The sequence below is a fragment of the Hippopotamus amphibius genome, chromosome 5, assembly GCF_030028045.1.
Source record: "Hippopotamus amphibius kiboko isolate mHipAmp2 chromosome 5, mHipAmp2.hap2, whole genome shotgun sequence".
Taxonomy (NCBI): Eukaryota; Metazoa; Chordata; class Mammalia; order Artiodactyla; family Hippopotamidae; genus Hippopotamus; species Hippopotamus amphibius.
In genome coordinates this window covers 137,089,808-137,108,645 of record NC_080190.1, presented here as the reverse complement: position 1 = coordinate 137,108,645, position 18,838 = coordinate 137,089,808, and the positions used below count along the sequence as shown (strand labels likewise).

The 18,838-nt window shown below is 33.0% G+C and overlaps 1 protein-coding gene across 7 annotated transcripts in view; it reads right to left on the bottom strand.

Moving 5' to 3' along the window:
- VPS13B (vacuolar protein sorting 13 homolog B) overlaps positions 1-18,838 on the bottom strand; it is a 773,631-nt gene that overhangs the window by 347,080 nt on the left and 407,713 nt on the right. For all 7 annotated transcript variants that reach the window (XM_057735654.1, XM_057735658.1, XM_057735653.1 and 4 more), the window contains 3 exons: positions 17,983-18,186; positions 785-956; positions 168-282 (listed from right to left, as the gene is read on the bottom strand). In XM_057735654.1, coding sequence (XP_057591637.1) covers positions 168-282; positions 785-956; positions 17,983-18,186 — 491 coding nt within the window. The remainder of the gene's footprint in view (positions 1-167; positions 283-784; positions 957-17,982; positions 18,187-18,838) is intronic.

Below are 18,838 nucleotides of genomic sequence, written 5' to 3'. Positions count from 1 at the left end.
AATGAATACAAGTAAAATCAACCAATATATCTGTTAAGAATCACCTTTGGGAAAATATACACAGTTATTTTAAAAAAATAACTAATCAAATTAAAATATAAAAATTCTTTTATAGACTTTGTTCAATGAAAATATAGCTTTTCCCATATTCATAATTCATTATTTACCTGCTTTTATAGTGATCAATATTGAAACTTTCTATTTTACATTTCACTTTGGTGTAAACATCCTGCACATCTATGGAAGCACTGAGATCTTCTAGTTCACTCACCATACAAAGTTCTGCAGTAAGAAGCAAATATTAATATCAGTATAGGGCTCACAATCAATATTAAAACTTTCTATTTTACATTTCATGTTGGCATGTATATCCTTGACATCTACGGAGGGACTAGACGGAGACTTTCTGTTCATTACCCACATAAGATTCTACAATAATAAGTAAAATTAATATCAATATAGGCCTCAAAATTAAGGTAGGATACTTGCTTCAAAATAGAGGCAATCCCAGTTAATGTATGAAGTGCTACATCTAATATCAGTCAACAACCTTTGCAATACTTTTAGCGATATGAAGACTAATGAAGAAATTGCCTCATGGCTTTTGGAGTGAGTTTTAATACAAACAAGACAAAATTTAGGTATTACAGGCAACACGTTAGTCTTGGTAATAGAAATCACTTGAATTAGATCTAATGATGTTTGATTTAAATGACAATGATAAATAAAACTAAGTCTCCAATTTCTTCTAAAAATACTGTTGAATATTTTAACTTTACAGTACCTGTGCCTTTATTTTCAGGATCTGGAGCAAAGAGCTTTACAGTAATTTTGGGGAGCACCCACTGCATCCACAGACTAACACGACCGCTGGATCCACCAATGTTACTTGTAGTTTGCTCCAAGGTAACAGAATCTGAGAATGGTGAATCATCAACTGCCTGTACAGAATCTCCCTGGGATGAGGAGTAACAACAATAATACTTGTAACTTAAATAAAAACAACTAACAATTTATAATTTAAAATCTGCAATTATTGCTTATAACATATATGCTACTACAAATCATATATATTCTCATACATAATGCCAGCAATATAAACATATACTAATCACATGGTTTTCATAGTTACAATGTATATGCATACCATTCCAGTTTCCTATAAACAAGTTAGCATACCAATGAGTATTTCCTTATAGAGTAGCTATAGTCAAGGGCCAAATCAGGCTCTATTTTTGGAAATAAAGTCTTACTACCTCACAGCCACATCCACTCATTTATCTACTGCCTATGACTACTGCTTAGCAGCATTAAGTAGTTGCTTTAGCGCTGCTATGATCCACAAAGCTACAATATTTACTATCGTGACATTTGTAGAAAAAGTCTGTCTACCTCTGTTTTGGCATATTTATATCTGAACCTACAATAACAACAGTAAAACATAGCACAATTAGCATGATTTAAGAAACAGCAAAACATTCATCATGCCTCACAGATTTTAATATTAAGAAGAGATTTAAAAGTTATCAGATTCAATAACAGATTTTTTAAATGATTTATATGGTTAAAGGTCTCTTAATTAGAGGTACAGAGCATGAGCTTGTGTGTGTATGGCTTTCTACTTATTGATAACTTACAACTTATATATGTATGTTGTATAAAACAATTTTTTATTTTGAAGAATTATATTTTAAAACATAATAAAAGAATAATTACTACCAAAATAGTACACTTATTAAAATAAATGGTGATCTTTACAGAAATGTATTCTGCAACTTATACATATCCTACAGAAGGGCACAATAAAAAAAATGAAAACAATGAGACAAAATGTAAGTAAAATGAGCAGGTTTTTGATAAATGCCTTTCAGCTGAAGAGATTTTCCTAGGTTAACATTCAATGTTTTGCACATTTGTGATGGTATTATTTTGACATTTGATGCACTTCAGAGTGTGACTCCAGCCCAGGAAGAGGCAGCTGAAGCCCAGGAATATGACCCTTGGATCACAGACCTCAGGCCAGAAGAAGGAAACCGTGCAGCTTCACAGAACATGCCATACATGCTGGCCCCAATCCTTCATCAGAGCATAAGCTTATTCGGTTCAACAAATACATACTGAATTCTGGATATGTATAAGGTCCTAAATTTGGTACTAACAAACTTTCTGTAAATGATTTGTTGGGTTTGTTTTTTATCTTTTCAGCAGCTGAAAATAAATCTTGGTTTGAAGATGAACAGCTTTGATCTCAAAGTCAGGAAGAGATAGTGATCACTCACTCACGTATTCTGTTCTTTTAAGATTAGCTACCAAGTATTTGGTCTTAAATTCCAATTTTGCTGTCCACCTAAAACCTTCAAATAATTTAAGAACCTAAACCCATTCTCTGTGAACTGATCAAATACACCATACCATACTTACTTGTTTAAAAGATGCATATATATGTATATATATATTTAAATATTAGTTATATGTACTTAAGCTTAGTTTGGTAGGCAACATGATGTACTAGGGTAAGGACTTCAGACACTAGGCATGTAATCTAACCTCTCAGAATTTGTTTCCTCCACGGCAAAATGGTTATTATAATGATATTTATCTCTCAGAGTTAAGATTAAACAAGAACACGAATGTAAAATAATTACATATAATATACAATTCATAAATAGTATGTACAATTATCATCAAGCTGAAGTGCTACTTCAAAACTGATACTCATATTCCTATAGAATTTGGTATCCTATACTTTATTGCCTTTCTCATTCTTTCATATTTCTAACTTCAGCACATTTTCCTTTGCCATACATGTTTAACTTGTAATACTTAGTTGTTGCTTTGAGTGTCTCAAAAAAATGTTCATTTCCTATGCCAAATTCATGACCAGTAGTCCACTACCAGAACAAAACATCCCTTAAAATTTAACAGAAGACAATACAACATAGTCAGTACTCTGTTTTCTATGGATAGTTTCTCAGAGCAGAAGCCACTAATCTCTTAGTCAAGGCATTGACTGCACCTAAGAGTAGGGAAGACAAGTAAAACCTCATACAAGACAAAACCAAAGATCCTACTCTCATTACCACAGATATGACATCTATGCAGGTCTATTCAGTTCCTTTATGAAGTTTTTACCTCGACCTCAGTTCTACAACGTCTTTCAATAAGAAGAAAATTCAACTTCCTTGAATCTCCAAAAGGAACCAAACAGGGAAGATTTTCACAAAACAACAGGCAAATGTTTACTGTTAGAATACTCAGGCACCAAGCACAGTATAGCAATAGTGTCCTTGTGATTTAGAGTGACAGAAAATTATAGACTTAAATCTGAAGATAACATAGTCATTCTTTGTTCCAGTTACACCAAACAAAGCAAACAGCTCATTACTTGTGATGTTTCCATCCAAATGCTTCTAAATCTGCTAAAACTGAAATTGTTAGAATTTGAGAAGTTTTATAAAAATTCAGGTTTTTGGTTAACTGTCTAAAGTAACACAACACCTAATGAAAAGCACCAACTAATCCCAGATAAAGATACATTTTACAAATCAAATTCAATAAAAGACAACATAATGTAGTTAGTATGCCTTTCTCTATGGATTGGGCTTTAGAGCAGAAGAATTTATAAATTAAATCCTCCCTCTAATGCTTAGAAGAACATTATAATCCCAAGAATGGAAATTGTAGGGAAAAGACCATCTCAAATCAATGAAATCTTGATTTTTAACACTATTAAGTATATTTAGTAGGAATGCTAAGAAAACTGTGGCTTCAAATTTAATAAGCGAGCACTCCTGAGGAAAAATTTTACTCTCCTTCTTCTTGCAGTTTCAATTTTCATTTTGGATTTACATTTGTTGTGGTATTGTTAAATATGTTTGTGCATTAATTTTCTGCTCTATTTCTAAATCTATAGCAAAAATTGAGCCAGAATTGGAGATGCTGAACTATTTTCCCACACCTCTTTAGGCCAAGGTCTAAAATATACAGTTGAATTCTTTCACCATTTTGTCGCAAATTGACCAAAATACTGAGTTTATTTTGCTAGCTGAATTTATCTTTGTTATTCTGGAAGAGCAAACACTTCAGCCCTTCATCCTCAGTCTGCTTCAGAGCTCAGGGATGATCATACTTTTGGCCACACTGCTACTTTCCCTTATCAAAATAACTCCAGCATTCTTTTTCAATCACAAAATTTCCCAAAGGGCTAAACACTTCCACTGCTGTTTGTACTTAAGTCAACAGTAACAAGTGGACTGCTGTGGTTTCCACTACCTTTGCTCTCACCATTTCAATGTGAAGGGTGGGAAAAATGAATAACTTTTTAAAGCTCACTACTTAAGCCTGTCACTCATGTTTCCACTTCTACCACGGCTGAGATCAGTATTCAGGAAGCTAGAGCGATATATCCACCAAAAAGGATATTGCTCCTTATCAACATGTCAACATAAAAAGAATTACTCATAGTTTAAAGTATAAGTCATCTAAGGATCATATAAGCAAATACTTCTACTTAATACAAACAATTGTTAAGAGTGTGCTTTTTAAAACTAGATTCATTTCTAGTGAATTCTTTACTGTCAAAATAATTTTAAAATAATTGTTTTGACCCAAGTCAACAAGAAATACCTTAAATAGTGTTTTTAAATTTTATACAATTTTTGGAATGCAACTATTAATTAGAAATTTAAATATACAGATACATAATACAAATAAGCACAACAAATGTAAGGTGACCTCAGATTTCTAGGTTATATTTATTTGCATAAAAAATAAGCCAATAATTGAGAAACTAGAGCATCTTTTGGCATGATTATTTTGAAATAAGAAAAGCATGACAATAAAATATTGTGTTGATTCATATGTGAAGGTTAAACAATAACTTGCTTTGATGTATGTATTATCTTGGTTTTTTCAACAGCTAATCAATTAATTAGATGATAATCTAAATGCTAAGATTTCTATATTTTGAATAAAAGTTTCTCCCTAAATGTTCAAGACAAAAATCATTTAAAGATAAATATTTAATGAAATAAGTGTACTTTGAGGAAGAGATTTAAAACTATTGAGAGACATTCTTAAAATAGCAACTGAATAAAAAAGTTCAAACTAAATTTACTTTATAAAAGTTTGTCTAGAACTGAAAAACTGACAATCATTTTGCTATAGCAGTTGATGCCAAACAACTTCACTTTTTTTGGAGGTACGATTGCCATATAATATTATAATAGTTTCCGAAATAAAACATAACAATTTGATATTTACATTGTGAAATGATCACAGTAGTCTAGTTAACATCCATTGTCACACATAGTCATAAATTATTTTTTCTCGTGATCAGAACTTTTAAGATTCACTCTCTTAGCAACTTTCAAATATACAATAGAGTATAACTAACTACAGTCACCATGGTGACTGGAAATTTGTACCTTTTGACCACCTTCATTCATTTTCCCCCCAAATTTTCACTTTGGATTTAACTGAAAATAAATGCATTTTAAATAATTACTGGACTGAGACGAAGCGCGAGAGTAGCACAGACATATATATACTACCAACTGTAAAACAGACAGTCAGTGGGAAGTTGTTGTATAACAAAGGGAGTCCAACTCGAGGATGGAAGATGCCTTAGAGGACTGGGGTGGGGAGGGTGGGGGGGACTCAAGGCAGGGGAGTCAAGGAAGGGAGGGAATACGGGGATATGTGTATAAAAACAGATGATTGAACCTGGTGTACCCCCAAAAAAATAAAAAAATTAAAAAAAAAATTCAAATTCATCCAAAAAAAAAAAAAATTAAGTCTTCATTAACAAAAAAAAAAATAATAATAATAATAATTACTGGAAACTAAGAAATGAACTACTTCATGCTGGATTTTTTTCTGGAAATATATATATATTTATAATTGAAATATAGTTGGTTTACAATACTATGTTAATTTCAGGTGTACAATATAATGATTCAATATTTTATAGATTATACTCCACGGGAAGTTATTATAAAATATTGCCAATATTCTGTGCTGCACAATATAGCTCATGCTGGATTTTTTTGAGAACTAGGCTGCTGAAGTAATTTTAATTCCAGAATCAATTAAAAAAATGCAATTCAAATTTTGCCATGACCCTAAGCTTCAAACATTGGTGGTTAATCTGTCAATTTTTACCTTAGGTTGAGCTGTATATCAATACCCTAGCATTCATTCAGCATTTTAGATTTTTATAAAGCTTTAAAATTATTTATTTAAAATAGTCTAAGGATGACATTATCAAAGATATCATACATATATACAAGATAGCTAAAATGAAAACTTGCTTAATGGTTTGTCTAAAATCGCAACTTAATTAGAGGGATTTAATTTCATCGACACAATATAGCTATCCAAAACTGTCCTTCCTATATCACCTTTATGGAAAGTACTGAAAATCCAGAAGTTCGAAATAACATTTTATATAATCAGAACAGCTTCCAAAAGACTTAACAGTTTATGTATTTAACCTATAAGGGAAATTTGTGAACATGTATGTATTTGTGTACTGTGTGTCTATTTGCTTTATTTACTTGTTATTAAAACAAATCACCAAAATGTTAGTACTTTTAAAAGCTGTTTTTATTGTTGGGCTATCTTGTAAGCAAAATGGCATAAATATTTCAACAAACATGATTATACAGTGTTTCACTTTCCTGAACACAAATTTTTGACAACCTTAACTAGCCGAAATACAGTGAAATATGTTCTTCAAGTGTATAGGTAAAGTCTTACTTTGGGTCCATGATAACAATTAGTGTGCCAGAGACATCTTTTTATATAGCAAAATTTTTGCTCCCCCTTCTATGTAATACAAAATCTCTCTGGGAAGCAGCAATGCAGTTATGAGCTAAATTTTCCAGTCCACCTATGTATTGATATTCTGTGTATACACATATCCATCCCCCAAGTTAAATATTATAAATTCCTCTAAGGATAAAGGACTGAGAATTAAATGTTTATTTTTTTTAAAAAAGCTGAACATTATTAAGCTAAGTATCCAATTTAAGAAATCAGGAAAACAACAGAATAAACCCAAGAAAAAAAGTGATATCTAATCTAGCCTAGGTAGTGGAAAAAAAGTTACCCTTGAGACTTTTTAAATACAATTCTGGGTTACACGTAGGTTTGAGGCCTTGATTTCATACCACCAAAATGTTTCAAAAAACATCTAGCTATGAAATTAACAGTAAAGGGGTCCCAAGCTAGTGATGGCCTTTGGAGTCCCTCAGAGAAGAAAACACATAAAATCCTTATTGGGGAACAGGCCCCTCATGTAAGAGTCTCATAAAGTGCCACTAGTGAAGAACTCCCAAGAGAAGAGCACATAACACATAAAGACAGACTACTAAGAGCATGAGTTAAAGAATACAACAGTAGAATTAGACTCTCAAGAAATTCAGATAACAGATCTGATAAGTAATATAAAAGAATTATGTTTAAAACAACAAAAGACATAAAAACAGAAAAAATAAACTCAATATACAATTTTATGAATCTACATCAAAACATATTTGTAGTGACAATGAATATACATATCTCTGTGCCCCGTACCATAATAAATCAGATTTAATTTAGTCAACATGAGTTGATTTCCCAAATCATTTAACATCCATATATTAAAGAACAATGTGTTTAAAACCTATTCTGTACCAAGCAATGGTGCTTGGTACAGAGTAGGTACTGGTTGCTCAAATTAGGGTTATCCTACGATAATAAAAATAATAGGTGAGGGATGATAATAGAAAGTTTATAGTCCACATCCAGTATGGCACTGAAAAAATTTAATCATTATTTAACACTGCTACTTCTGAGCCAATGTAAGCCTCTCAGTGTAAATCATTTTACCTCCAGCCGTAACGTTTGACTTAACACTTATTTCAGACGAATAAATAGCATAAAAAGTACAATTAATATGGAAACAGAAAAAGCAACAATGTCAAATTTTCAACACATCTTTTGTTATTTGAACAAAATTTGTTAGAGCTGAAAATGCTAGAAATTATTATCAAAAGAGAAAATTATGTTCAAGTTGAACATACTGCCTAATATATAAAAAGTTAAGTGAAATATTTATTCAACATACTACTGGAAGTCCTAGCCAGAGCAATCAGGCAAGAAAAAGAAGTAAAAGGCAACAAAACTGGAAAGAGAAAAACAAATTATCTCTGTTTGCAGACAACATGACCTTATATGTAGAAAATCCTAAAGATTCCACCAAAAAACCATTAGAACAAACAAACAAATTCAGCAAGATACAAATCACACATAAACATCAGCTATGTTGGACTTCCCTGGTGGCGCAGTTGTTAAGAATCTACCTACCAAACACAGGTTCGAGCCCTGGTCCAGGAAGATCCCACAAGCCCCGGAGCAACTAAGCCCATGAACCACAACTACTAAGCCTGTGTTCTAGAGCCCTTGAGCCACAACTACTGAAGCCCATGTGCCTAGAGCCTGTGTGCCTAGAGCCTGTGCTGCACAACAAGGGAAGCCAACGCAATGAGAAGCCCGTGCACCACAACGAAGAGTAGCCCCCACTTGCCGCAACTAGACAGAGCCCATGTGTAGCAACAAAGACCCAACACAGTCAATAAATAACTAAATAATTAAATTTTATTTTTTAAAAAAAAAGCTTTGTTTTTACACAATAACAGTGAACAATGAGAAAAGGAAATTAATAAAAATTCTATTTACAATAGTATCAAAAAGAACAAAATATGTAGGAATAAACTTAATCAAGGAAGCGAAAGACTACAAAATATTGCTAAAAGAAATTTAAAAGCAGCCACAAATAAATGGAGAAATGGCCCATGTTCATGGATCAGAGGACTTAATGTCAAAATGTTAAACTATAACTTCAACAGGTACCACATTTCAGCTGGAAAAAATAAAAAAGTTTTGGAGATGGTTGATGATGATGGTTGCACAACAATGTGAATGTAGTTAATGCCACAGAATGGTATACTTAAAAATGGTTAAAAAGGTAGTTTTATGTTGTGTATATTTTACCAGAATAAAAAATTCAACATAAAAACATTAACTGGGACATAATATCATAATTGTACAGTATCAAAAACAGTGTAGTTGTTTAGCATCTATAAAAAATACAGTTATTAGTTTTATTTTATACAGACTGGACTACTAAAATGGCATTAAAAAATCTGTATTTTACCATTAAGTATTATTTTACCAATGAATAGTATAAAACTCATTTTCTAGGAACACAGCAATATCATTGAGTAGGGAACCTGGAACAAGATGCTTGCCTATGTTCCCTTTATGATGATCACATCAGTGCATTTTGTCTCTTCAGTCCTTACCTCTTTTCTAATAACCTTCTGAGTTAAAAAAACTTCTTCTGTATGCAAATAATACCTAAACTAAGACCCAATTTGGATGAGGTGTGTGTTATACCCAAGTGCCTTTTCAATTAGATTACCTCGTTGATTATCATGGGAATATATAGTGACTGTGAGAATTTCCACACAAAATATATTTTTCTAGATTATAAAACAAGAGGGAACACTTCCCATATCATTTATGAAGACAGTATTATCATGATACCAAAATACAACAAAGCTATTATGTAAAAGAAAAGTTAAAGGCCAGTATCACTCATAACTATAGAAACCAAAACCCTAAATTAAATATTAGTAAACACAATCCAGCAAGATACAAAAAGGAAACTATACCACAACCAATTGGGCTTGTTCCAGAAATGCAAGATTAGCTTAATATCTGAAAATCAACCAAAGTTACTAGGCATCTTAAAGGAATAAAGAAGAAACAAGTACTGAATATATAATCATATCAATTAAATAAAAGTACCAAATACTTCTATAACAAAATGGTCAAGACTTCTAAAAAGAAAACTAAAATCTGATTGAAATTAAAGAAAACACAAATAGAGGAATGTGCCACATTCAGAGTATATGGACAAACTATACATACTTAGTTAATATTTGTACTAACATATTGAGATGAATATTAACATTATCCCCACTGTTAGAAATGATGAAACTAAAGCACAGAGGTTAAATAATGTGATCATAAACTGTAGAGATAAAAACTCAAGTTGTCTGATTCCAAAGTGTCTTCTATAGATTTCATCAACTTAGAATCACACTCAGATGAGCTGGCCCAGTCCCTACGTTGTGTGACACTAACTTCAATTCACTGCATTTCAATTTTCTAGTAAATTATCATCCAACGATCCCTCTCAATAGTACAGCTGAATTAAGAGAAACATCTTTCTCACTTGTCAAGCTCTGCATAGTTACTATACCAAAGTCAGAGGAAGGTAATTCTTAAAGCTGATAAAGTAGAGAATCTACCACAAAAAAGAGGGGAAGTAGCAGGCACAATTTAGCTAGTTTTTCCCAGGAGAGAAAAAAAAATACACCTTAGAGAAAATAAATTACTAACACTACTTTTTTGTTTGCAATGTTACTATGGAAATGAAATAAATGACTTCTAATTTTCACTTTTTCCCCTTGGTACCACATTTTTTGTCAAAACTCTGAAATATGCTTGAATACATTCAGGGATAATATTAAGTGCCATTTTAATTCTATACCATCCATGTTGGTACTAAGCAAATCACATTAAAACGACAGAAATGTGCTCTTCTAGGTAAGAAAATCAGTACTAAGTAAAGTATATTTAATGATTCTGCATTTACTTTCCTCTATCTGCTAATTTCTATACCAAATAACTCAGTTCTCAACATATACAGTTGCCCAAAAAGTTTGTTTGCGTTCTTCCACAACATCCTATGGAAAAATCCAAATGAACTTTTTGGCCAACCCAATATTTCAGCAGGTAAAGAAAAATTAAAACAGCATTTCTGGTATTAATTTTGAAATGGTTTGTCAGACACAGGTCAAATAAAATTAATATAATGTCTTCAGGGCAAAATTACTTCATTAAGAGTTAATCAACCTTTATACACCAGTGTTCATAGAAGCATTATTCATAATAGCCAAAAGATGGAAATAACCTAGATGTCCATCAATAGATTAATGGATAAACAAAATATGCTATATACACAAATGGAATACCAGCCATAGGAGGGAATGAAATTCTTACACGTTACTACATGGATGAACCTCTAAAACATTACACTAAATGGAATAAGCTAAACAAATACTTACGATTCCTCTTATATGAGGTACCCAGAATAGCAAATTCACAGAGACAAAGTACAGTAAAGATTACCAGGGATGGGGTTAGGAGGATGGGGAGTCACTGTTGCATGGCAAAAGTTTTTGTTTGAAATGATGAAATAGCTTTGGAAATGGATAGTTGTTACAGCTGTGCCACACTGATTATTCATTTAATGTCATGGAACTGTACATATAAAGACGGTTAAAATGGTAAATTTTATGTTACTTATATTTTACCAAAACAAAAAAATTCATTTAAAAAAAGGTTAACCAATGATATTGAGAATCTAATATAATATGTACAAGGCAGAATGAGAAAAATAAAGACCCCAAAGGCCAGTTCTTAGTACTCAATGATGTTAAAGAAATTTAAATTCAAGTAACATGGCAGACTAAGTAGAAATGAAAGTTTTCCTTTTCTACTACAAAAGCACTGAAATCCTAGATAAAACACAAGAATTTGTTTTAATACATTAAAGTGCTGTATATCTTTTCTTTGGTCTTATAGATCTATTCTTTAATCATTAATACCCTCTCTACCTGGGAGGCTCATCTATATGTACAAATATTCTTGTCCTCTGGTTTCTGGTTGTTTTCAGCTAATGAGGAACAGCGGCAGAAGATAGGAAGAAGGGAGGAGAATGACGTCAGAGTATTATTCCCTGTTCTCCCTGCCTTTAATCCTACTTACGGCAACACCATCCTAATGTTACTACCTCTAGGTACTGTACTATCTCCTGTGATTTCCCCTCCCAGTCAACCCCTTTGTCCTTATGAGAATGCCATCTTTTTCTGACTAATACAATAGTCAAACCTTAAATAAATAAAGGGAAATTTCAAGATGTCATAAATGGAGAGGAAACACAAAGTCAGGGTAATGACTGTGAACTGAGTCCATGATGGTAAAGGGAAGTATCAAACTCAGGTAAGGGTCTAGAGGTTTGAGCAATGCCATCTTATTTTTATTTTATTTTTTAATACATATTTATTGGAGTATAATTGCTTTACAATGTTGTTAGTTTCTGCTGTACAACAAAGGGAATCAGCTCTATTTACACACATATCCCCATATCCCCCCCGTCTTGGGCCTCTGTCCCACCCTCCCCATCCCACCCCTCTAGGTTGTCACACCAAGCTGATCTCCCGGTGCAATAGAGCAGCTTTCCCACTAGCTATCTATTGTACAATTGGTAGTGTATATATGTCAATGCTACTCTCTCACTATGTCCCAGCCTCCCCAACCCCCCATCTGTCCTCAAGTCCATTCTCTACTTCTGCATCTTTATTCCTGTCCTGTCACTGCATTCATCAGTACCATCCTTCTAGATGCCATATATATGCATTAGCATATAGTATTTGTTTTTCTCTTTCTGGCTTACTTCACTCTGTGTGACACTCTAGGTCCATCCACCTCACTACAAATAACTCAGTTTTGTTCCTTTTTATGGCTGAGAAGTATCCCATTGTATATACGTGTCACATCTTCTTTATCCATTCATCTGTTGATGGGCCTTTAGGTTGCTTCCTCATTCAGGGACTGGAGACAAAGCTTAGAGTCTGAGTTGGAGCCATCTGCATAAAGCCTGGAGCCAAAAAGAGCTGCTTCTTCAGTAAAACAGACAATCCACAAAAGGCTTCACCAGACTGAAGAAGTGTCATGAATGTTTTCCATATGGGGCACCAAAGTGGAGGGGGAACAAGAAAGAAAAACACCAATCTCTCCCTTCTCTCACCCTCCAAACTCCTGCTTGTATCACTTACTGACCGAAACCAAGTGGATTAGAAATAGTGAAAGGGACACTTAGTAAAGTGGAATAAAAAAAGGAGTTGAGAAAATGCCTTCGAATGAAAACAGTGAGCTAATGAGAGTAGGGGAAAACAAACAAACAAAAACCAACCAACAAACAGTGGTTCAAAGACACAGAGAGAGAATATGAGAAGTCCTAGAAAGCAAGACTAAAGAGGAATGTAGAAGTATTTTCTCAAGTGACACTGCCTGAGAAATTTTTAGAATTGAATAAGCTATTCCACAAAACTTCAAGTGTCAAGCAGGATAAAGGAGAACACACCTACACTTGGCAGCAACAATTTATTTTAAAAAGGAAGATTTATCAATGAATCAAGTTCTAGAATTCATATGATTATACACATTAGGGACTCTAGAGTCAGAATGCAGATGTTTTCATTTCAGATTTGCCACCTACCTGTATATCTCAAGCAAATCACTTAACCTCTACAGTCACAAATTCTTTACTGTAAAAGGGAAATAATACCATCCAATTCATAACATGGGTTTCAGAATTAATAGAAATAATGCTTGCAAAGTGTTCAGTTTAGCAGGTATTCCAAGAACTTTAAATTTTCTTCTTAGTCCTGGCTACATGAAGAAGACCTTTACACACTAATTAAATGGTATACCATAGTAGCACTATGCCGTTATAAAACTCTTTTGTTCCAATGGGGGGGGGGGGGGTGTAGAATATACTACAAAACAATTTAAATGTAACAATTCTATTTAAATTCATCAACATCAACACCCTGAGGCAATAATAAAAATATTAATATATTTATCAAAGAAATACTGTTACTCAGAGCTTACTAACTAGTGTGCTGAGACACCATGGGATGTGTCACAATTTTGCTGAGACATGGATCTCTTGGCCCTCAGGGTTTTGGGGCAGGGCCTGGAGTGAATGGAGCTTTCAGTGACTTAAGAGTAATCTTCTGATTACTCCAGATACAAATATCATTTTCTATATATGTAGTGACATGAAAATGGTAGGGAAATACCACTATAACTAACGACAAAATATATATATTTTTATAGTTAATTACAATGTTGTATTAGTTTCTGGTGTATAGCAAAGTGATTCAGTTATATTCAGTGATTCTTTTTCAGATTCTTTTCCATTATAGATTATTACAAGATATTGGGTATAGTTTCCTGTGCTATGCAGTAGGTCCTTGTTGTTTACTATTTTATATATAGTAGTATGTGTATGTAAATCCCCAAATCCTAATTCATCTCGCCCCACCCCTGCTATCCTCTCTGGTAACCATAAGTTTGTTTTCTATGTCTGTGAGTCTATTTCTGTTTTGTAAATAAATTAATTTCTAACACTTTTATTAGATTCCACATATAAGTGATATTATAGGACATTTGTCTTTCTCTGTCTTACTTACTTCACTTAATATGGTAATCTCTAGATCTCACTGCAATCCTACTCCTGGACATTTCTCTGGACAAAACTCTAATTTGAAAAGGTACATGTATCCCAATGTTCATAGCAGCATTATTTATAATATCCAGGACATGGAAGCAACCTAAATCAACAGATGAATGGATAAAGATGATGTGGTATACACAATGGAATATTACTCAGCCATAAAAAAGAATGAACTAATGCCATTTGCAGCAACATGGCCAGACCCAGAGATGATCATATACCGTACATTTAAATCTGTATGCAGTTAGTTCTGTTGCTTAAATGATAGTGTTGCCCACAGAATGTCTTCTTATAATCAAAAGATTATTAGTCAATGATTAAGAGCAAAGGGATGCTAGAGCTTTCTGGGAATGCCAGGTCCAAATAGGCATAAAGGCCTAGTATGGATTAAAGGCCTAAATGGAGTACAACAAAATATACGTATAACCTCTCCACACTGTCCTCCCTAGCCTTAGACATTTAATTTCTCCAGTGAGAGGACAAGGCTTTATCTCCATTCAGTTAGAAACACATTTACATATGCAGGCAATGTCATGAAAATTAGAAAAACATTTTTTAAACGGAATTCAAAGGATCACAGTAACATATCAACCATGTTATAATTCAAAATAAAAGGAATGAAAATTACAAAGGTCATTACACATAATTTTAGCAGCACTATAAAGAAATGGAAATGAGAAATGAAAGCTTCGGCACAAATTCTGAATACTGGATGAATTGAATGACCACAAATTTAGTCATAGATGAAGCATTCATACACTAAGGAGAAAACAATGACGATATTTTCTGATGTCATCATTTACTGGCTAATTCTCAAACAGGTAAATTTAAACGCAGATGCATACATAGTTAATCTTGGTCTCCACATAAATATTTTCTTGAGAACAAGAAGAGAAATTAAACATGAAATGTTCAATACACGAACAACTCCTCCTAAGCTGTAAAGTTAATCAAAGCTTTAACACAATCGTCTTCAAAAAAATTTTCCTGTCCTTTACGGAAAACAAACTAGCTAAATTATTGTAAGATATTTCCCAGGGAACAAGCTTCCCAAGTGACTGTGGGTTTCAAATCCATATTGGACTGCCAGTAACCACTCACCTCTTTCTTTTCTTGACCATACTACATAAACAAAAGAGGGTACAATTTGAAACTATTTACCACATTTCCCCCCAAAATTCTGTGTTACTTTACATAAGCTGCTTTATATGGTCTTTCTTGAATATTAATGTGAATCTTCTGCATTAAGATTCTTTCACTTTCAGATCTTTTTCACACAGATAAGATTAAATCCATACCTGTACAAAACTAACAAATCCACTAAGAAGCTTTTTCATTATTTATGTTTGTAACCCAATCAGAAAAAAATCCTCAACTTTCTAAGTTTAAATTAATTGCAGTCATGTAAAGAACTTATTTAAATCAGAAATAATTTCTTTTTAAATGTTTGAGAAATCTCTCCCTTTGTTAATCTCTCCCTTTCTTAACTTCCTCACTTTGGCTAATGAAAACACCATTCTCCTGGTCTATCACATTTATTATATACCTACTAAAACAAAATTGTTACTAATGTCTTTTTCAATTTTTAAGATGCATCTCACATTCTCTGTAACATACCTACAGACCCCACAGAATAAATTTGTTAATAATTTCTCTATAATTGTGGGGCATGTTCACCTCTATTACATCTCATAATGAGGGTAACCATGTCCTTCTGTATATAGGTTGGACACTACACAATTCTAGAAAGTACTACTCTATCTGTACTTTGTGTGAATGGCAGGCCCTAGATGTATGACCAATAAGTGTGACCATTCCATATGAACCCTGTCTTTTCTGGACTTGCAATGTTTTTAAATATGTCTTTCTAAAAGACTACTCCCAAGATAGGTGCTCATGTTCATCTTGACATTCCAATGAATACTGTACTTACTTAGCAAACAACTGTTTAATGGTACACTCTCCTTTCTGCCACTGAAATGTCCAGAATGTTTAACTTCATTTATCAATTTCACTTGTATTTGCCTTGTCTAGCAATGTATTACCCCAAGCTTTGATTACTAAAGTATTTCACAAAGTGTATTTTGTGCAATGTTAATACGTAAGCTATGAAAAAGCAGTCTTGGGTTAAATACATTTGGAAAATACTCCACTGAAGAAAGTTAAAGTTTTCTTTATTTCAAGAGCGTTGGTATTCTAATAACACCAGGAATCTCCAAGAAAGAATTCACTGTTTTTACCCTAAAAAGTCAATGTTCCATTGACTCCATAGGGGCATTTCTAGATTTTCATTTGGGGGAAAAAAAATAATCCTATCACTTAGGTCGTTGTGTTTCCTAAGATTTGGAATGAGCAGGGATAGAAAAGTTGGTTATGCAGGGGTCAAACAGATCTATTCCAACATGTGTTTATGCAAAAACAAAAACATAACTTCTACCTCTACTATATTCCAGTAGTTCTCAGTGGTAAAAATTCAGACCTCCATAGGGTGTTTTGTAAACACATTAGGGTGTTTTTGGTTGACTCAATGATTGGGTGTCACCAACTGCTAACTGTTAAATGCTAACATTTAGTAGTATCAAGAGGTCCTATGATGAATAGGATGGTCCTAAAAAATGAAGACTATCTTACAGACACTGAAGTAGGTGAAAATCCTGTTTATAAGAAAACATTTGGGCATAAAATTGAATTCTGTTTTAAATTTAAACACAATATTTTTTGCCTTTATGCATAATTTTATTGTATATTAAGAGTTTCAGAAACGCAACTACTGAAATGAAAAGAATACAAACTTTCTTTTGTTTGAAACTTTATCAAGTTTGCCGTTACTTCAGAAAATCACAGCACCAACAACAGTACCACTTGTGGTATTTAATACAGACTGCACAAGTCTATTTGTATCTATATACCTGGCTACTTCACTACAACTTTTAATGTAACCATGCCTGGGCATTTATATATTAAAATAATAATTACTACACCTTAAATTACTTTCCTTTAGTCCTTTATATTTTATTCAAGACACTATATGTTTCTGAAATTATATGTATACATAGGTTATGTTTATTTTCATTTCAGGATAGTAAAGAGGGCTGTGTAAAATATTTGTTATAAAAAGGGGCACTGGCATATCAGGTAAGATTATGGTGTTAAAAATAAAAAGAAAGCCGTCTATGATCAGAAGGAAGGAGGAGAGAACGTTGGGTCAGATGACATTGCAAAATCACTAATCTAAAGATAACAAAGGTTCTGAGCCTCTTTTGCACTCAGCTTCTAAGTTTCTATACTTCTGAGGAACCACACATTTACTGTGTTTCAGTTTTTGCCATTTTACAGAACCCCTACTGTCCCGAACTACCCCACTAACTACTGAAAGTGATTAAAATACTTGGACCTAAAAGAAACAGTAATACACAGCCACTGCTACCACAGTTCCTCATGAACCTTCTAAACTCACCAGCTTCCACAGAGGTGAGGTCATCTTCATTCTCAATCCTGACACAGAACTCTGTGGTATATATATCACCCTTCATTTAGTAACAGAATTTTTCAGAAACACTTACCTCAGTAGTAGTTCCAATGTCAGCAGATGGGCTACATGTGCTGGTATCTGGAGGAGCTGTGCCTATACTGCTTCTAACCGGGGAACTAGGGACAGGCCCCACCATGGTCTCTGGATAAGCTGAAGAAGAACTGAGATTGCCTCTCTTCTGAATCTTATTCCAGACTTTATTCATGATATCAGTTAGCTCATATAAGAGCTGCACCTGAGCAGAAGGGGAAAAATAAAAAGGAAAAACAAATCTTTCAACTTCTGGTCACAACTGACTAAAAGACAAGATGTGAGAAAATTAAAACAAGTCCAGGGAAACAAGAATATATGAAGCAAAAAATCTATCAATGCGTCACTGATCATGATATTGTATCATGATCTATAGTCTTGATATATAATTATTATATATTGTATATACTGTAATTATATATACATGGTCATGAATATTCTGTCATGATACCATGATTCTGATGAGATATAGAGAAAAATAATTCATATTAAAATATACAATATTTTTAAACACTTTATCATTAATTTGAGAGAGGTAATGAATTTGTTCACACTTGAAATCTGCCACATAGTCACACTTTGATAATTTATAAACAATTTAGCATTTCTGTAGGAAAGTAACGCTAGTAAAATAAAATAATGCAAATAAAACAGCTTATTATGGAACTGCAGATTTCTTTTAACATATGACTAATAGCACAGCCACAAAGAAATGTCTCTTAAACCAAGGTCAGGATCAAAATTGGAAATCAAATATATCCTAGTAAATATGATTAGTTATATATGAAATAATTACCATTCTAATTTCTGAATTATTTTAACATTTAAATTTTCTCTATTTTCTGAAGAATAAATCT